The sequence below is a fragment of the Coccinella septempunctata genome, chromosome 9, assembly GCF_907165205.1.
Source record: "Coccinella septempunctata chromosome 9, icCocSept1.1, whole genome shotgun sequence".
Classification (NCBI taxonomy): domain Eukaryota; kingdom Metazoa; phylum Arthropoda; class Insecta; order Coleoptera; family Coccinellidae; genus Coccinella; species Coccinella septempunctata.
Genome location: NC_058197.1, coordinates 10300572 through 10320952, shown reverse-complemented (window position 1 = coordinate 10320952; position 20381 = coordinate 10300572). Strand labels below are relative to the sequence as shown.

The window sequence follows — 20381 nt, the reverse complement described above, 5'->3', positions numbered from 1 at the left end:
AGCAAGGGTTGCAATGAAGCAAGAAAATAATGAAAAATTTTTGCATCCTGTATATTTTTCACTGTGGAATAAAAAGTTCTTATTGATTTTGAATTAATAGGAGGGAATCTGTAAGTGATTAAGTAAAATCAAAAATGTTCTTGCAAGAGAGTTAATAAAGTGTTCAATACTATAAAAAATGTGCAGGTGTGATGAAGATTCATGATGTGTATACCCAATGGGGTGCAGAAAGCACCTAGGGGTTAACCGTCGTAGGTCTGTGCCGTCTCACTCAAACCCTAACCATCCTGAGTTCCGGAACCATTGTCCGTTAAGTGTGAGCCTTAGGTTCTGGCTGGCAAACGAGTCCGTCCAGTTTGCTAGTTTCCCTTTAGAGAATAGCTGATGGCGCTAGAGTACCCGGAGGAAAAAGACGTTACACAGGTATTTTCATTTAGACAAAAGTAAACAATAACATTTAGTAGTTTTATCATTCTGCTTCTCATGCTTCACCTTCTGTTCACTTAATTTCTCCGAGTATGATGAAATCACGCAGAAAAGAGGAAGAACCAATCAGTAGGTTGAACTTGGCTACGAAGGTCTTTCCAATATCTTCCTCGTTCACCTCCACAGCAGTCTTTTTTCGGTCTTTCTTCTTGAGATGCGTATCAGACCTTGGGCTTTCAGATGAGGTTGGTCCGAAACCAATTTTGAAAGTCTTCTTCGAGGACTCTGGAATCGTCAAATATGTGTCCTCTTCTATCAGCTGGAAATATGGAGATCCTAAAGAAAAATAGAGCAATTATTCAATTTACTTGTAAAGATTGGCATGAAAACGAACAAACTAGCGACATCTCCACCTATTCCAAATAACAGTACACAGCACTCTACTCAAAAGCAATAAAGTATCCTGAAGCCGTAAGAACGAACCTTTTTTGATCGAAAATTCGTTTTCAATGGAGAATATCTCTTCTTCTGTCAGTTCATCGGAGAAACTGGATCTGACATGTTTCTTTGGTGATGAACCAGACGTTTCATTGCCATCGTCCTTTTTATTCTTGGTCTTTTTCCTCAGGAAGGCGTTAGAACGACTCTTAGACTCTCCCTCAGAGGGCAAATGAATGATTCTGCCCTCCAACTCACACACTTTTTCCAAGGAAACTTGCACAGCTTGGAGTGAGTCGTTCACCACCTGTGGAAAATATTGTCTACTTATAAAGTACCGATATGAAGACTTGAAATCACTCAGGAAATATCCGTGAGATGACGTTTAAAATTTGAAATAACTTTCAAAACGTTATCTTTCAGCAAAGTACTAGTTTTCAACTTGCTATTTCTGGATACATCTGTCAGATAATTGTTTTTGAAGTATCTTCCAGTACGTTTATGACTTTCCGAAGAAAAAAAGTGGATAATTCTCACCTCAAAAGGAACCTCCAAATATTTGCCCCTTTTAACAACCACACGTAAAACTTTGGAAGATGGGTCTAATCGAACATTTGGTGTAGCTGCTTCTGCTGATAGTAAGAACTGATATATAGTTCTTTCTGCTTTTATATCCATGTACTCCAAAACCTAAAAAGAATAAGAAAAGCTGGAACATTTTCATCAATCTAACTGAAAGACTTCTTTTCAATATTCTTCCCCAATTTCGAAATTATTCATCATTAGGTAAGGCTGAATCAACTATGAAATTGTGGTGGCAAAACGTATTTTTTCTTCCACCAGTACCAGCAGGAAAACATTAGGTGTCCCCTATATATGAAATACCTGGATAATTGTCAAGCCTATGACAACAGTTGTCATCAGAGAAACTCTTTCGTCAGTTTTGTACCCTTACAATTTTTTTTTCAAAATGGTTAAAAGATCGGCCGATCAGTCCAAAAACAAAACGATAACGCCTCGTGGTTTTTTGAGCTCCACACCACGTTTCGCTCGTCTTGGTCTTCATCCTTCCTTGGACACGTCTGGAACCTTGAGAAAAGTCAACAGTCGAGGAGGACCGGGACAGTACGACATTGGTTTCGTACGATGTCCAATCAAAAAAACCGCCGAATGCAAGTGGGTGAGCATTTTAGGTCCTGGATAATTCAACCAAAGAATATATCAACTCTTGATACTTTTCAATACAAGCCTCAGTGTGTGCTTGACTTGTTGTGATGTCGAGACTCTCGTCGGAAGTATACAGTTTAATAAACGAATTAATTCAGATGCATAACATCCACAGATAATTAAATCAACGAATGTTACGATCCAAATCGAACTAACAAACTACCATCGCTCGAAGTATTACCAGAATTTTCATTTCGTCGACAAAGAGTAGATGCTGACCATGGTTTCGGTCTTATTTGACCATGGTCAGCATCTACTCTTTGTCGACGAAATGAAAATTCTGGTAATACTTCGAGCGATGGTAGTTTGTTAGTTCGATTTGGATCGTAACATTCGTTGATTTAATTATCTGCGGATGTTATGCATCTGAATTAATTCGTTTATTATTTACCTGCCTTACTGTGAAGGCGTGATCCATTTCTTAGTATACAGTTTAACTTCACCCACCTGAAGAGGCTATTGTGATAGCTAAACACGTGCCACATCGATTCAATATGATCAGTTGGCTGCTTGAATACTTTTCCAGTTCTTCCCTCATTGTCCAAAATCACAACTCATCCTCAGAACACCGTCTTCCAGATGAGGTTGGAGTAAATTAGTAAATTGACATCATCCTTCGTTTTCAGATGGACACGCATGGTGGAGCTGGAGGAATTTTCAAAATTCTTAGGCTACAGGAATGCCCCCATCCTGGAAGCTAGGGCGTTCCAGAGGATACACAGAGGCCCAGGGACTTACAATATTCCTGACGACATAGATAAGCGAAAATCATGTTCTGTGGTCGAGAACAAAGGCTTCACGACCGAGCGGAAGTTCTGTAGCCACTTCAAGTACAACTTCCCTCCAATGAGTGAGTTGAAAGAATCTACTCCTGTGCCCACGAAAAAGTAAAATTGATATACTCAAACACTTTTTCCCAACAGACACATACTTCCGAGACATCTTTGCCAAGCACCCATCGTCGAAGAAACCCTTCGGCAAGGTACAACGTTTCGAATGGGATGGCCTGGTGAAGCGCTTCAAGGACACTGAACCATCCTTCAAATTGCCGCCCAACGTATACAACGTCCCTGATCCCAAGAGCCTCGAGGCACTGATGAAACGCGTGGTGTCAACCAAGGGTCCCTACAACCTCTTCACTGGGAAAAGAGACGGCACTTCCATCAAGAACCATTTCTCCCCACCATACACCATCGTACCAGACTGGTACCATTTGGAACCTAGCGATATTGACGTTATGTTGCACCATCCGATGAAGAGCAGGTGGTTTTTCTTCGTTTGAACAACATTTATATAGATAAGGTTGATATATACGTTGATAACTTCCTTTTTAGATATGGAAAATTTTTCCAAGAGGAACGTTTTCCTAAGAAGCCCACCTCGAGGATGCAGATAGCGAATTTGACGATGTGTTATAAAGACCCCGAAGAGCCTGGACCTGGTCACTATGATCTGTCCAGAGAATATAGGTAAAGACATCCCATTTTTCTAACGATCCTGAAATTGCAAATGTGTGTTGTCACGAAAGACTCTCTAAGTACGACTCTCTAACGTCCAGTTGCAGGAAAGTCCATTAAAATTTAATACTTCATTAAAATCTTAATTCTCTATTTTCCCCTTCAATAATGACAGTTTTAAATTTTGATAGGGCATCAAATCTTATTGGACTTTCCTGCAACTGGGCCTAGGTCTTCAAGTTTTGAACAAGTTAAGGTGAGGTTGGGTTAGGTTAGGTTAGGTCTAAGTCTTGGAGTTTTGAACAAGGTTAGGTACCCATAGAACTATTTCAGGCCATTCTTCTTCCTCCTGCGGCCCTCCTTTCGGGCTGAGCTGAGTCTTGTGACCCATTGTTCAACCGCAAGCAGTTGGAGTTACTCACATCTTGAGACACGCTGACAATGCCACAACTCTACAGAGGAAAGTCCCCCTCTTCATAAGAAAACTCTTATTGGCTTTGTTAGGCGCATTTCTCAACTCACTGAGGTTACTGCAGGTGAACATAATATGGCACAAAGAAAAACCTGTAGGTACCACTGCTTTTAATGTTTATTGAACAGGTGGCCAGACTGAGTGACATACCAGACTGAGGTATGTCCTCCGAAGGGCCAGTAGTCTTTTCACCTCAGGCTACGACTGCTTGAAATCTCTTCCGTACTTCATTCAGAGAAAAATTTTCTACCTGGATGTCGAAAATAGAGGCTCCTGGCAGATGCACGACAGATGGGAAGCACTGGTCCTGGACCAGCAAAGGCAGAGCAACCCTGAATTCCCCTATTAACTGGTAGAAATGCATTTCAGGCTTCTTCGACTACCACGGCATACATGGATGAATCTTCTGGTGTATGCTCTTTGGATATTTTTCAGCGTACAGACAAGAAGAGCATACAGCAGTTACGGTATAAGCACCATAGGACAGTCCTTTCTGAGGGACCATTATCCCTGTTCCAGACTCTAAGAGCTCCACTTTCGTGACAGGAGGTATAATATATTGATCAGAAATTAAGAAAAATTGCACCTGTGAAAGTAAAATGTTTGATAATGGAGGCTGCATAGTTGCTGGATAATTACTTGGGCTGTTTCCATCATCTCATCTGTTTTCGAAAGTGATCCTTCTATACTGCGGTCTATTCGGCAGTTTTTCAGATTAAAAACCAAATCATTTAGAACAAATGTTCATTTGGATACCAATTCAAAGTATCGGCATCGCCAGGAGCATACAAAAAAAAAACCAATGCTCAGAGCATGATACGATTCTTTTTTACCGATGTCTGCCTAAAGTAATTTTCTTATCGCAAACACGACAACTTTTTTTTCAACACATTGATTGAATAGTAGAATATAAATTCACCATGAGTACCATTTGTTCCAGTTTCAAGCCTCAGGAAGAAGTTGTGCATGCCTTCGGATCCTCGAATATGAACCAAAGGCCTCCGACACCCTGGCCAATTCATCCCGGTCCTGGAAGATACTTCATCAAAACACCGTCATGTCGAAAGAAGACCAAGCCATCATGGGTGTTTCTGAGCAAACTCGAAAGGGCTTTTTTCGACAAACCAGAATCCTACGCGGATTTTTGATGGTTGAGATTTTATTCCGTTGAAAATTCGAGCGTCTGCATTCGAAGAATCGAATTTATTTATTCCAATACATTCTCACCTCAATGTTTTAGTTATTTTTGTACTTTTTTCAAGCTCTGAAGAATATCTATCTACTCTACTCATCATAATTATGTAAAAGGAACGGTTCAAATATCATTCTAATTAAAGTTTTATGATATCTTTATCATAAATAAATAAATAAATAGAATAAAGATATCATAAAATTAGTAAAACTTCCACACATTTTATGATTTGATAGTGATTACATATAATTTGGACAGCAATTTCGCCCCTTAAATGTAACATTGGAGGAATTGTCCTACAATTCCGAGGACGAGGAAATCATTGTTCTCTAAACAGAAGTTAGTTTATTATGCAATTATGCATCAACTTAATCAGGGTCTACAATATAAAAGGCATAAATTGGCATTTGTAGGTAGGTAAAGAGAGTTAGACGAGTGGAAAAGAGAGCCTATCATAGGTGTATTGGGAAGACAAATATGCTACACCTACTCACTGGAATCCTAACAGGACATTGCCGCTTCAGGAAGCACCTAATGGAAATGAGTCTAGTAGAAAATGACGATTTCAGATTCTTTGGCGACGAGGATGAAACTCCAGATAAGCTCTTGCCAGAATTCTTCACCATTGCTAGCCAATGCAAGAAATGCTTCGGATGAGGAACTAGATGGATCAAGGAAGTAACCTCCTTGAAGCCACCTCAGATACTGTTATTTAAGTTTATTGAAACGATGGTACTGGTTAGTGAGCTGTAGACGAGATGGCGGGGAAAATAGCTCTTATGGAAGGAACAGTAGATCTTCAGGTTGCAGTGCAACGCAAAACCCTTTAGAATCTATAGCCTAGAATTTGTTTCAAAACAAAATTAATGTGCAGATCATTATCCATCGCTGGCTACCACTTTTTTCCATCTCTCACAGGCAATTTCCGGATTTCATTTCGAAATAATGCTTCTCAGGCGATCCAAGTTAGAGGAAAATTTTCGATTTCTGCTAAAGAAATCGTACTTCAGTTCACATGATTCTGCAAGCCCCCCCTCACGTTTGGTTCGACTTAAACTCAGCTTGCCTTTAAACTGTACAACTTAAGTGTTGCCTCAAGTCATCATAAAATTCAATAAATTCCGACAGCAGTGATTTGTTTTTCTTTGTGGACTTCACATACGATGAAATACTCACCGATTCGTTATCTGTAGGCGTGTAGGTTATGGGAATCTTCAGGAAACACTCACTTGGTAACTTTACAGAATCAAAATATGGACAAAAGAAACCACCTTCCGGTCTTAAAATATTGGTAGTTACAGTTATATCGTGATCTGAAACAAACAACTCAAAAAATAACCAAGATCAAATCTTGTTCACAATTATATTAAGATTGATGTCCTATAGTGACGAAGAAAATAGAAGAAAAAGATGTGTTCCCATCACTTCATTACATTCTGCCATATAAGGTGATTTTTCAACATGGGATTCAAATTATAATTAATGAACTGAAATCAATCGAACTCCATAAGAGACGTATGTATATAATAGAATTCATCTACATTATTGACGAATCTACTAAGCAGGCTAATCTACATAATTACCACATCCACCTACTATATAGGGGGATCTACTTAGTAAGTGAATGTACTGGCTCAATAGTATAGGTGTTGTAATATTAGACTCAATACGGAATGAATTACTATCTACGTCTCTGCTTACTAGGCGAATCTACCTACTATTCGAATCTACGTCTGCTCACTAGGCAAATCTACCCATAAAGTAAGTCAACCTTCTACACGAATCTACGTCTCTGCATACTAGGCGAATCTACCTTCTAGACGAATCTACGTCTGCTCACTAGGCGAATCTACCTTCTACACGAATCTACGTATCTGCTTACTAGGAGAATCTACCTTTTAGACCAATCTACGTCTCTGCTTACTAGGCGAATCTACCTTCTAGACTAATCTACGTCTGCTCACTAGACGATTCTACCTTCTAGACGAATCTACGTCTGCTCACTAGGCGAATCTACCCTCTACACGAATCTACGTCTCTGCTTACTAGAAGAATCTACCTTCTAGACCAATCTACGTCTCTGCTTACTAGGCGAATGTACCTTCTAGACGAATCTACGTCTGCTCACTAGGCGAATCTACCTTCTACACGAATCTACGTCTCTGCTTACTATGAGAATCTACCTTCTAGACCAATCTACGTCTCTGCTTACTAGGCGAATCTACCTTCCAGACGAATCTACGTCTGCTCACTTGGCGAATCTACCTTCTACACGAATCTACGTCTCTGCTTACTGGGAGAATCTACCTTCTAGACGAATCTACGTCTGCTTACTAGGCGAATCTACCTTCTAGACGAATCTACGTCTGCTTACTAGGCGAATATACCTACTAGAAGAATCTACATATTTGGCGGGTCTACCTACAAGGCTTATCTACATAAGGGGCGTGTGTGCCTAATAAGTGATCCACATTATCGACGAATCCACCAAGCAGCAATCTATATATCCACATACTAGGGGTTTCTACATATACTTTTTGGACTTTTGGAACTCGCGGATTATTCCACAATTGTGATCAGTCATGAATCATGCTTTATGGTCAGCTTAGTGAGCTGTAGATTCTGTATCCAAAATTTCTCGTCTACATAATAAAGAAGAATTAGCTGTTTATCTTTAAGGAGTTTTTCGAAGCCGAGTATTTGCGAGGTGATACTTACATCGCAAATTTTGAATTGTTACAATTTTCCTCTTACAATCACCTATAGGCACCTGACCAAAGTCCAAACGTTGTACCTTCTGATCGTGAATGAAATCTGGGGAAATAACTTTGCACACTGTTGCTAGGGAGAATATGTCAGGCTCGTGAGTCCTAGAACAAACCGATGAAGTCTATATGTTAATATCGCAATCATCATTTTGTTACCAAGGCTCCTCCATCTCGTAATCGATGCGACAAACAAAATTGGTTTTTAGAAAGTAAGGCTCAATACTGCGCCATATAGCCAATTCTGCAGGATATAAGTCCGGGTATTCTACCTCCACATCTTTGGACGATATCTCAATTTGTATTTCCTCTTCAGTTACTGAAAAAGACAGGGGAAACACCGTATAGCGTTGATCTGAAGTTAACACAATTCTCACTAACCTTTGGTCATCTCTATGTCGATCGAACTTTTCTCCTTTTTCGCTTTGGACTTTGCTCCTCTCACCTTGGTTTTAGACTTCTTCGCCTTCTTATGAGTCAAATTATCCTCTCTTTTGCGTAATTCTTCCTCCATTTTCTCCTGATATAAAGCGTTTTTCTTCTGTTCCAAAGCATAAGCAGCTACAACGTCTTCGCTCATTTTCGGAGTTGCAACGACAGTAAGTTTTATCGACTGCAAGAAACATCTTATTTTAAAACTTCCCTCCGATGGAACTTACTAAGTGTTCGTTGTAGACATAACGTCACACTTACTTCCCCATGTTCTAACACTCCACACATTGGTTCTACTCTCATTTCTTGAGTACTCCCAGCTATTCTGAAAGTTGATCTGAATTTAGGTTTTTTCCCTTCCGCACCAATACCACACGAGCCAGTCTTCTCGGACTTCTTCAGTGGCCTCAATTCTGTCATCATCATCGAGTAAGACCCGCCAGGAGTTACTGGGAACTCGAGGTGGTTGAAGGAGAACTCGTAAAGAGGTTTGGCGAACGTCATATTGAACCTCAATTCTCTAGATAGTGTTTCAGCTAAGTTTATCAGAGGAACTATAGGTACGACAGGGGTGTGGCCAGTTGACAGACGCTGAATGGCTTTCTTTTCCAACAATGAAGGCTGTCGGTCTTCAACGGTGAGGGTTATTTCGGGCTCTGATATGCTCTTCACCCTAGACCGTTTTCTTTTCATGCTCGAATCCGCACTTGAACTCTTTTTCATACTGAAAGTATCTTCATCGCTATGTTGTTTCGAAAGATCTGAAGTACTCATTTTTTTCTTCTTTTTATGGTGATGGCCTATCTTCGTGATAGATTCTTGCTGCTTCATGTCTGAATCTGAAACCAGTTTTTAATCTCACACGAAACTGAATGAAATTTAAACCATGGATTATTTATGGCAACCACTAACCTGCAGCATCTTCGTTTTTATTCAATTCTTCGTTTTCTTCTTGAAGGCTCAACTTTTTGCTTGGTGACTTTAACAGTAGAGCACTCGAACACGTGCATAGGTCGAACTCTGTTCTTATATCGGACTTCGCAGCGAAAATGCTCTCTAAAAGGTCGATGTTTGTCGTTATCGCCATTTCTTCCAGCATGCGTTTCATGAGTTTCAGCAGACGATTCATGTTGGGTTTCTATGGAAATGGAAAAAAAGCTATGATATGTTTTATGCTAGTTCTAGGGTGGTCACACCACAACCGAGATAGAATGGAAGCACTGGCAGTCCTATCAATAAAAAATAATTTCATCCAGTCCCAGATTTGGCAATAAATCTCCACAACTTGAAATGCACGAAAAGGAAATTACAAAATAAAGCAAGAGTGTGTCTCTTGTGAGAACATTTTTCCATAGCCGCCCCTGATGTCCACTAAGAAGAAACATCATTAATTATTATGTACTTGCCCTTCGATATTTCCCAAGGTTTGCTATAGTGTCCACGCGTATTGTGACGTTTCTATTTTGGCGATATTTATCCTGATTGGAAGTTGCTACTCTGAAATCGTCAACTTGGGGATGAAAGTAGACATCCAAGGTGATTTCTTGGAAGGCATTGATAGATCCGAAGCCGCAGTTTGGCATGATGCTTATATACTGTATTGGAAAAAAATCATAGTATCATAATGTGAAAGTTCTCCTATTATTTTGTACTCAGCAGTTCCATATAAACAACATGGGCTGTATCGAGGCTAAAAAAATAGAAATACACTGCTCAACAATATAAGGGCCTATTGAGCCTAGTGGTGTAGGTTTCTCAGTTACTCATGTGTTTTTGTTTTGTTAAGTTATCTGGAATATCTGTCATATAATTTTTTTTTGAGGAATTGTTTTTATCATATCCTTCTTCTACTTTTCATTAAGCTCTTGTTTTCTGAAAATGATTACTTCGAGTAGGCTGCAGATGGTGGCATAAAAAACAATGTGATGTTTTTTGCTTAACCTGTTTTTTCTCGTTTGTAAGCAGGAATAAGATTTGCATTGACAATAAGAAATGGAAGCAATATCGATTCAGAACGTAACTGGAGCTCACGTAGAGCTTTGATGCTGTTGACTTTTCTCCAGAAAGAGATTTCACTGTTGTCTAATTGTCACAACATTCAAAGATGTGTTAAAGAAGTTAATACTGAGGACCATGGATAATTCCAATCGATTATGTTTATATGGTAAAAGTATAAACTAACCAATCATCTTCAAACATATTTCGTTCGTTCTCACCCTGGGTAAATCCAAAAACCCATAATATCTTTTGGAATATGACGAATTTCTGAGTACGACTTTAGTGGTTACTGCTTCAATCACGGAGATTTCTCCCACATCTAACACCATCTGTCCATCGCACATCTCGTAATGCTCTCGCTGAGGATCTAGAGTTAGGTCTGAGCAGTCGTTGACAATTGCATAGCAATGTTCGATTGTAGGAGGAACTGGTGCATATTTCTTATCCGTGAGTCTTACCTCGATGGGGAAGTATAGAATAGAAGTGTCCTGGTCGAAATATTTGCATTTCTCCGACATGAGATCGTTACTGAAAATATGAACTTACATAAAACTGGTGAACAGGGTTGAGGGATCACTCAAAAAGCAAAGAAATTATACTGTCTGCAAGCTCAAAACCACGAAGAAGTTTGATTAAAGATTAACTAACAAAATTTTTGTGAACAAGAAATATTTCCAGATCTTAGGTTGAGGGGGCTGTCCATATTTTTCTTTAGGAGATGCTGCTCAAAACAATGAACTAGAACGTCTTGCCTCCTCTCTCCAATGGGACATGAAGTCTCTTCTCAAGTCTCGACTCGTGGTCTCTAGTCTCGTCTCGTAAAAGTTTCGTAGGTTCGTGGTTCATAACGTTTTGAGAAAGCCGAATATTTATCTAATTATAATTATAACGCATACTCTAGTTAATCCGGGTAATTTTTTCCAATTATTCTTCTTTGAAAGTATAATTATAATAGCGATAATTCTTTTGAATTTGTTAAATGAATGCTTCCCGACAAAGATTTTCAAATTTTCGGTTTCAATCAAATAGCTATACCTAACTCTTTATTAGGGATGATTCGAAAAAAATGGTAAAGAAAAAAGTGTTTCTTTTGGCCTCTAGAATCTACTGTTAAAATATTTTCACGAGTCAAAGACTCAGCCTATCTATATACAGGGTGTTTTCAGAAGTGAGGTTTTTTTTACAGAAAAACTCATCCAAATAAGTCGTTCAACCAAAAATTGTCTTTATAAAATATCCAAGATGGCTGAGATACCCCAGAAGTTCGACAAAATTTCGTTGAATTTCAAGTACGGGACTGTGATATAAACATATGGCTGGACAATGAATGGTTCAGTACCAAGTTCCTCGGATTAAATGCATCAGGTCACTTTTGAGAGAATCATGATTGTTGTATCGTGCAATCTAGGTTGGAAAAAAATTTAGAATATCCATATTGAAAGTCCCATAGTTATGTTGAAAAAATGCTTTGATGTTTCCTCATTTCATGCCATATTTACGACGATTTTGGAAAAATTTGAACGAATTTTATTGGTGAGATTTTGAAGTATTATTCTATTTTTTACACTTTTGTGTCCTAAGTCTCCTTTGACAGTTTGACAGAGCCATTTCAAAAAATCATGTAAGTAACTGAAAAGTTATGAGAACAATTCAGCAATCCTAAGTTTCCATTTTCATTACCAAGTAAATATCGATCAAGCCAATATCCTAAAGGAAACCACATGGTCGAATCAGGAAATGAGTTTTTTCCCATTGCTTTGCAATAATTCAGCTAACAAACGGTCTAGGGTGTATTAGGATCTAGTTCAGTAATCATTTTAAACTTTTTTCTAACTTTTGAAAGTTTTGTATAGGTGATTTTTGGAGAAACGCTTCATTTTGACCAGTTCTACCTTCTGTTGAAAAAAAGCCTCACCTTCAAATACACCCTGTAATAGATATGTACACTCTGACAAAAAAGCATCCGGAATTTATTATTCAAATTTCCCGCGTTGAGTATTTTTAAGTGTTTGAAGTTTCTGTAGGTTGGTAGGACTGTCCGTGATTACTATGCTAAACATGAGCGCATTCTGTCGATTAGTTTGTTTACGACAGCTGTTGAAACCAATCGACCTCAGTGGAAGTCTGCGAATTTTACAATGGAAAAAAATATTGAACAAAGAGTTTGTCAAATTTTATGTTTTCAACGAAATTTCGTGTGCTGATTCGTTGCGAATGCTAGAAAAGGCTTATGAAGACTCTGTTTTATCGAAAACCCAAGTGTACAAAGTCTTTAAAAACGGTCGGGAGATCGTCTAAGATTTGCTTCGTTCAGGACGACCGTCGAACTCTTCAACCAACGATAACGTCGAAAAAATCAAGGAAATTGTGTCAAACGGTCAATAAGAACTTCTATTTAACTGTTTCGAGACGAGCCACGATTATTAATAATCTTGAGACCAAATACTCGATAAATACCATCGACCAGCCACCTTATTCGCCTGATCTAGCTCCGTGTGACTTTTTTCTTTTCTTCAGGATGAAATTACCGCTCCGGGAAACCAGAGTTGACTCCATAGACTTCATAAAAGAAAATTCGCAGGAGCTGAATTCCAGCCCTGAAAGCGCCTATGAAAAATGTTTCCACGATTGGAAAAAACACATGTGGCACATGTGTTGTGCGCTTCAAATGGAGCATATTTTGAAGGAGATTCTATAAATATTGAAGAAGTTTAATATTTGTGCGTTTTATTTCAAATTTCCGGATACTTTTTTGTCAGTCGTATACTTACCTAGGTAATAGTTTAATTGTAATTTTCCTCTTTTCTTCAGATTTGATAACCAAACTATTTTCATCCAAAGAAACGTAGTAGTTCAGCAAACTTGGGATCCTGACAGACATAAACTGCATGGTTTTAGAATTGTTGATGACGCTAAACGAAGCCTGGTACGCTGTTCCATAGAAGCATATCCCGAAATCAACACAAACGGGGTCACATCTGATGAAGTGATCGGCGACTTCGAGAGAAAGCACAATCTCCTGAATAAGAATTCAATTCTCAGTTCATCGCCTGCATAGTTCAGTTCTTTCACCAAGTTTTACCTGCATTCCCTGATATTCTTCAGCGTCCTCCATCATCTTATAAATATCTACACTATACTTTTCGAAGTAAAAGCCTGAATGTCCAATGCCAGAAACAGATATCTTCAAATTTTCTTCCCCAGATTGCTCCTGAACCACCAGGAATCTTTTATCGAAATGGAAACGACAGTCTATATCTCTCAGGATGTCTCTGATTATCTCTTCCATTTCCAACTGAATAGGTGTCTTTTTCTTCACAATCCACTCTTCAGAAGATGAGGAATCTTCGGAAACTATATCTTCATTTCGCATAGACTTCAATTCTAAAGGATCTCTCACTTTTTTTATTATCAATTTATGGGCGTACTTCCCACTGCATTTGACCTGCAAACGAAAGAGTTAATATCTATTGAGTTCCAGACAACCTCACTTCAATATTTCCAAATAAACTGCTCCACATGAGTTAGGGATATTGACTTAAATTGAAAAAAAATATTGTTGAAATAAGATTTTTTTGATGAAAATTCATATCAATGTGATTTCAAGTTGCAAATTAATTTTAGCCTGTAGGTCTGCAGCGTATACAAGGTAGTTAAGAAAAATCGAGTAAAGTAACGAAATTTTATTCCCAGAGAATTCAAGCATTTTACGACTATCAATACAATGTATGGCCTCCACGGGCATCAATAACAGCTTGACATCTTCTTTGCATACTACACACGAGGTTGTTGAACATTTCTTGAGGAATTTGGTTAGATAAACGGGAAAGAAGCTCTCTCAGATCATTTAAGGATTCTGGGGTAGGTTGATGATTATCTAATCTTCTTTGGAGCATATCCCATGCAGGTTCTATGCAATTCAAATCTGGTGAGTGCGGAGGTATTGGTAAATGTGGAATACCAAGCTCCTCGCGCGCATTCTCAACTATGGCTGCACGGTGCGGTCTAGCGTTATCGTCTAGAAATTGAAAAGTTTCACCAATAGCAGCGTAAAAATTTGGCACAACATTGTCAATGACATACTCCCTATAGTGTAAGGCGGTCATATTCCCAGGACAAATGTGTAGATCTCTGCGCCCGTTGAAACAGATCCGGACCCATACCATAACACTACCCCCTCGGAATGGATGGACTTCTTGGACATAGCGACGATTACGGGGTATGTGTGGGATTGTCCATACCCTTATTCTTCGAGAATCTGAAAATCGTCCATATCTGGATTCATCAGTGAAAAGGACACTACGCCATTGATCGTTCCAATTGATATGTTGCCTTGTCCATTCCAGTCTTTGACGCTTATGGTTACGTGTTAATGGAACTCCTCTTACTGGACGTCTAGAACCCCTAGATTCACCTCTCGCAAACGTCGTCTGATGGTTTCGATGGAAACTTGGATACCATCTGCATTCTGAAGAGTATTCCTTAGCATTCTACACGTAGATGTAGGGTTTCTTCTCGCCGAAACGGTGATGAAACGATCCTGAGCAGGTGTTGTTTTTCGTCGCCCACCAAGCCTTCGTCTTTCCAACACGGAACCTGTCTCCCTGAACCTATTCCAAAGTCGAGATATCACACTTTGGATGACTTGGAGCCTTTCCGCTACAACAACCTGAATTAGGCCACCCTGTAGCATTCCGATAGCCCTATTAACCTCAGCGTTTGTTAATTTACGTCTTGGCATTTTCAGAAAACTCATTGCAAATCGAAGCCGTTGATAAACTGACTTCATTTCAAAATAAGAACATTCATGAAGCATATGCAAAGAACCAAACTTCAGAAAAAAGGCGACTAGATTGACGAAATATCTCATACTGATTTTTATTGGATCGATTCAAGTTGTTATTGAATTTTAAATGATTTAACAGCGATTTTCTCGAAGATTACATAGGTACTTCTAAATACGATTGAATACGATATCCCTAACTCTTGTGGAGCAGTATAAATACACCTTAACGGACTTAGAGATGTCAAGATGATTCTTCAAGAACTTCCATAGAGGAATTGTTCCAAATGATATACTCCTGGGCTCTATAGTAACGTCGGAAATTACTGGGGTACATTTGATGGGTATTACGTATCTGTAAAAGGTGGATTTGCAGCAAGTTAAGAAAACCAATTTGCCAAGGATCGCAGCAGAGTCTTTGGGAGCTCGAAATTTAATTGTCAAGTCCACTGGTAAACCGGGTCGAGCTATCCTCATCTCATCTGGAATAACCTTTAACATTAAAACGAAGGATTAACAGTTTTTCGATATGCTGCCAACTGAACCGAAGAGGATGATAGCTCCAAATAGAAGAATGGGAGATTCAACTTAACTATATACATGTGTTCGAGCAATAAATGAAGAATAAAGAACAAGATTACATATTCATGCATACCTCGAAGAGTATCGTATATTTAACTTCATCAAAATAGAATCTGAAGAACCTTATCCTGACTGAATTTCCACTTGTATTTCGTAAAACCAACCTCTTATTGTATACTTTATCAGTTTGATACTCCTAAAACGATTAAGAAGAAAGTTGAAGAATCAAGCCATTTCCCCGAGAAGTTTTACAAATCTTGTGAGAAACTGAATCACCTTGAAATCGATCTGACGAGGGGTTGAGATCATTGTAAGGTCGTCTGTAAAATTGATTTCAGCATCTTCTTTATCCTTCCTCTCTTTCTCACAAGTGCAGAAAAAATGCCTAGCCTCCAAGAGGTCTTCGAATTCAACGAATGATTCCATCGTTCCCAATTTTTCCTTGGCGTTTTCGTTCAGCATAATTTTGAACTTATTGTCCTCTTGTGGGATTTGAAAAGAAATATTCTGGAAGATAATCGTAACTGCGTGATCATTCAACTAGAGAGATGTGTGAATCGCAATAACCTTCATCGAACTCTCTTGCAAGCCTTTTTCCTTGGTAGTGAAAGGAATATCAGTCGAACAGGCTTTATCCCAGAGGTTTCTGGGGATTTCATCTTTCTCCTCTTTCAAACAGACCCCAGCCTCTCTGAAAGCTCTAATGATTGCGTCTTCTTTGTGCACAAAGTGCAATGAGGACAACATAAGGTTTGAACCCTACGAGAAAGAAAAAATGTTTCAGCCGAATCTTACAGGGTCGCACCATGCAACTCAATTCGAAAACTTACACATAGTATTCCAAACATATTTTCCACCTGTTTGTTGTGAAATAAGCTGACATTATTCAATATACTTACTTTTATACCTTTTATATGCATTATTGTTTTCTTACAAACGCCTTTTGCTCTCCGTTTGAAATTGTTGTTTTCAATTTTATTGTCTCGTTTCTTGTTATGATTATATTCCTTTACCAATCTCTCGATAATACTCCGAATGTTATTCTTATGTCCTCTTCTCTTCATCATCAATTTCCTTTCAACATCTAGTATCAACCTATCTAGCCTCTCGGTGGTTATCAATCTTGAAATATCTATATTATAACGACTTATGAACTTTTTTATCAAGTACTGTTCTCTTTGCTTTCTCAAAGCCAATTTATTTTCATTGTGGCATATGAAAACTTCCTTCACCTCTGCTATCTTTTGCTGAGGACAAAAGTGACTGGATTAGGTCATGAAGATGCAATTTCTGAGAATAACATTGTAATGTCCGAATCCCCTGAATACGCTGCTGCCGTCGCTCGAAACAGGGGCGTATCGAAATAAAAGATATGAAAGGTGGATTGAAGGGCAGTTAGGGTTCTGAGAAGGCTCGAGTGAACAGTGAATTCCGAAGACTTGCAAAGTGTTAAGTAGTGAAAGTAAATTAGTGAATGTATAAACCAACAAGTAGCTAGCGCCACAGGAACCGCTAATTCCGTAGACCGAGTCCAGAGATAAGAAAGCACTCCTTACTCCGTTTTCCAACGGCTTTGCACTGCAGAAAGCAGAGTGGTGAACAATTTTTGCGCCCTTTTTCCCCTTATTCTTTTGGGTTTCTCTTCGCTGGGAGAACGATTTCTGGCTGGCGTGCAAACCCGTTGGAAGCGGAAAACAGAGTAGAGAACCGTTTCCAAAAGCCATGCCTTGTTTCCCTCCAATCAGCAATTTCGTGGTTTTGAAACTGAGCCCGACTCCATTGCCCGTTAAGGGTGTTTTGGTTCTGGTTGGCGAACGAATCCGTAACACCCGTGGCGCGTTGAGATCGGATCCACTCTTTTCGTTTTGTCCGATTCATTCCGTGAATCCATCACCTTTACATTGTTATTTTTATTTCATTCCGAGGAAAACCTCTTTAATTGTGTGGAGTAAACCGTTCCTATTCCACCCATTGTATGGCGCTTTTCACTCGATGACCAAAAGCATAGCAATAAACGACAGTTCCTGTATATCACACTATTCTTTTATGGTGAACCGTGCACCTCTCTGTCAACTCTTATGTAATTTTTTTTGACATGACTTAGGTTGTGAGTCTCTCCAAACTCCAAGAGGAATAGCACGAAGAAAAAGAACAACAGCAAACGCATATCAGAAAGAAAATATTCAATGTCAACATTTGGCGAAGTCGTGAAGTTGTTGAACTTTTCTGGAGCCAATTCGCTTTCATTCTTCTCTCTACACAGTCTCTCAGAGTGTCGAAGAGTGATATTAACATAACATAAATTGAAGATTAAGTGAACTGACCTTCATTTCATGACTGTTCGAAACATTTTTCTCATACCCTTATAGTCTCGATGGCTTCTTGCTGTTTCTTCAAGATTTCCTCATTCCTCAAACTCTCCAAGTATTTCTCTATCTGGACATCCAGAAAGAAGACTCTCAGAGCCCTTCGACTCAGAGCTCTCAAAACATCAACCTTCCTCTTCTTGGGCAATTCGGTATCTACGACCTCTACCAGATCGTTGATGTCATACTGAACCTCCTCATCCTTCTGGACGATATTCTTCTTGAAGTCCAAATAGTCCTGGTACTCCTGCGAGGTCACGAAATCGCTGACGAACTCAAAGATCTCGTTTTGCAACCTCTCGCAAGAGCAATGGGCCAGGTGGATACTTTGATGTGCTGAGTTGTTGCTGCTGCAGGAATTTCTCTTTCTTGTCCTACCGTTTTTACCGAGCTTCTGTCTTTCGGTAGATGCCACGGAGCTGAATTTCGAGGAAGAACGATTTTTTTTGACATCATCGCTCTTCGGTGTGTTTTGGGGAACTTTTAGTTGCTTCGCCATCACACACGACTTTGTCGAGTGTTTGGTCGAATAGAAAAGTCAGTGACAAAATTGATATTATAATTTCGATGTCAATAATTTTATTTTACAACAAACCACTCTCACAGAAAAATATCGAGATAGTTCTGCTATAGTCAAACAATATTTTATTGAGACAATATCAGTATACAAAATGCTTAAAATGGGTAGAATCGATTAACCTATTTCTAGGCTTTGGCAGTTTTTAATTGTATAGTTATAATTCGAAGGAAACCCGTATGAATACAACCAGAATACTCATCATAGTTTTAGTCTGTGGTCCATGTCAAGTTTTCATTTCATGTTGGTATTTACTTGTTATAGAACTACCAGTTTATTGACCTACAAGGCATTTCAACTATCATGAATTAAAACTATCGTTTATCGCACCTACCACTCACTAGAACTACCGCTAATTACTCCACGGAAATAAACCTTCTGACTTATGGTAGTATCTTTACTAATATTAAGTGTATATTTTAGTTTGTCAGTCTTTCCGTAACATCGCAACCAGATGTCCGATTTTGATGGGAATTTAAAATTTTATATATCGATTTTCTTCTGAATAAGTCGTGTATGAAGCAAGGCTTTTATGGTTGGGTGAACTACAAGAAATAAAAAAAGTACAACCGATAACCAATTTTAACATTTTCGAGTCAATGCAAAATAATATTCTATTTGAAGATGTTCTTTACATAAAAAACTCCCGAGCCAGATGTCCGATTCTGAAGGGAATACACTATAGTGTAGAGGAGTTATTCGAGTAGGTTTATGTGTGAAATTCTTCCCTAAGAATTGACAAAAAAATCGATTTTTATAATAAACAAGTCGTTAATGAAGCCTTTGATTTCAGGCTTTCAAGGCCAACGCTGGGTAAATTATGAGAGATAGAGGAAAATGATCTCGCAAAATTTTGCAGAGCTAAAAATTTCTATCTTCGAATAAAGGGGGGTTTATGCAGAGTTACTTAGACTTAAGAAAAGGACAATCTTATTGGTAGATTGCGTTCACGTGTTCACCGCCAACCAACCAATGTAATTCGTCGAACACGCGAGCGACATCTTCCAATGAGATCAGTTACTTTCTCTGGTTATAGGTACTTAGAACTCTCCATAAACCCACCGTTACAGGATACTGTTTATATGAAGTTAGGTACTGTAGATATCTACTTTAGTTACTGAATCTGCCACGAGGCGGATAATACAGAGTTTGAGAAACTTCCACTGGGTGCCACCACCATGATAATTACAACGAATAATCGAAATATCATTTCGGAATAGGGAAAGAGGAATTCACTCAAACATCACTCACCTTTTTCCTTGTGGCCCTTAAAGTCTTTCACCTACTAAACACCCTTTTATTGCATTTGTTAAGCGTCTTCTTATGTCTACTGAAAACTGAAAAATCTTGAAGCATATTCCTTATTAAAGGTCTGATCCTATAAAACACCTATATTCCTATATATATAAGGTGAGTCCTTGACTCGTACAAATATTTGAACAGTAGATTCTTGAGTTCAAAAGAAACACATTTTCGTATGCCATTTCTTTCGATTAAGCCTAGCCATTTCAAGTTGTCATAATGAGCTGTGCCACTCTGGAAAAACAAATTTATCTTTAGAATAACTAGCAAAATCTGTGACACTACACATCTGAAGATATTTTAAAAAAAGAGTTGCATTCGGTCAAAGTACCCATTTTGTCGAATTTCATAGATTATTTTTTAT

General features: G+C 38.7%; 3 protein-coding genes across 5 annotated transcripts; 1 reads left to right on the top strand and 2 right to left on the bottom strand.

Moving 5' to 3' along the window:
- Window positions 1-411: 411 nt before the first annotated feature.
- On the bottom strand, window positions 412-13423 carry LOC123319759. Of its 2 annotated transcripts, XM_044906679.1 has the most exons (12): window positions 13179-13423; window positions 10626-10935; window positions 9816-10004; window positions 9322-9547; window positions 8671-9248; window positions 8359-8590; window positions 8137-8296; window positions 7931-8082; window positions 6389-6525; window positions 1402-1554; window positions 910-1171; window positions 412-762 (listed from the first exon to the last, which is right to left on the bottom strand). In XM_044906679.1, exons 1-12 carry the CDS (start codon window positions 13295-13297, stop codon window positions 500-502), a joined length of 2781 nt encoding a protein of 926 aa, XP_044762614.1. In that variant the 5' UTR covers window positions 13298-13423; the 3' UTR covers window positions 412-499. The 2 variants fall into 2 exon arrangements, with proteins under 2 accessions (XP_044762614.1, XP_044762615.1); XM_044906680.1 differs by lacking the exons at window positions 412-762; window positions 910-1171; window positions 1402-1554 and adding an exon at window positions 4257-4606.
- LOC123319760 (lymphocyte expansion molecule-like) lies at window positions 1683-5252 on the top strand. 2 transcript variants are annotated; one of them, XM_044906681.1, is made up of 5 exons: window positions 1683-2040; window positions 2718-2941; window positions 3015-3354; window positions 3426-3560; window positions 4961-5252. In XM_044906681.1, the coding sequence occupies exons 1-5, from the start codon at window positions 1769-1771 to the stop codon at window positions 5166-5168; spliced, it is 1179 nt and encodes a 392-aa protein (XP_044762616.1). In that variant the 5' UTR covers window positions 1683-1768; the 3' UTR covers window positions 5169-5252. The 2 variants fall into 2 exon arrangements, with proteins under 2 accessions (XP_044762616.1, XP_044762618.1); XM_044906683.1 differs by having other exon boundaries at window positions 1710-2044.
- A 27-nt stretch (window positions 13424-13450) lies between the features above and the next one.
- On the bottom strand, window positions 13451-18660 carry LOC123321105. Its single transcript, XM_044908607.1, has 7 exons — window positions 18134-18660; window positions 16672-17019; window positions 16340-16531; window positions 16049-16279; window positions 15846-15968; window positions 15416-15682; window positions 13451-13852 (listed from the first exon to the last, which is right to left on the bottom strand). Exons 1-7 carry the CDS (start codon window positions 18635-18637, stop codon window positions 13451-13453), a joined length of 2067 nt encoding a protein of 688 aa, XP_044764542.1. The 5' UTR covers window positions 18638-18660.
- Between the last annotated feature and the right edge of the window lie 1721 nt (window positions 18661-20381).

Excerpts from the sequence above, each read along its gene's own strand:
- LOC123319760 (XM_044906681.1), top strand. The coding sequence starts at position 1,769 with ATGACAACAGTTGTCATCAGAGAAACTCTTTCGTCAGTTTTGTACCCT. Across the intron at positions 2,041-2,717 it reads AAAAAAACCGCCGAATGCAA|ATGGACACGCATGGTGGAGC; the intron begins GTGGGTGAGCAT and ends CTTCGTTTTCAG. Across the intron at positions 3,561-4,960 it reads GATCTGTCCAGAGAATATAG|TTTCAAGCCTCAGGAAGAAG; the intron begins GTAAAGACATCC and ends CATTTGTTCCAG.
- LOC123319759 (XM_044906679.1), bottom strand. The coding sequence starts at position 13,297 with ATGCAGTTTATGTCTGTCAGGATCCCAAGTTTGCTGAACTACTACGTT. Across the intron at positions 9,548-9,815 it reads ACCTTGGGAAATATCGAAGG|AAACCCAACATGAATCGTCT; the intron begins GCAAGTACATAA and ends CCATTTCCATAG. Across the intron at positions 1,555-6,388 it reads CGCCTACAGATAACGAATCG|GTTTTGGAGTACATGGATAT; the intron begins GTGAGTATTTCA and ends TATTCTTTTTAG.
- LOC123321105 (XM_044908607.1), bottom strand. The coding sequence starts at position 18,637 with ATGGCGAAGCAACTAAAAGTTCCCCAAAACACACCGAAGAGCGATGAT. Across the intron at positions 17,020-18,133 it reads AAGCCATCGAGACTATAAGG|CAAAAGATAGCAGAGGTGAA; the intron begins GTATGAGAAAAA and ends TTTTGTCCTCAG. Across the intron at positions 16,532-16,671 it reads TGCATATAAAAGGTATAAAA|GGTTCAAACCTTATGTTGTC; the intron begins GTAAGTATATTG and ends TCTTTCTCGTAG.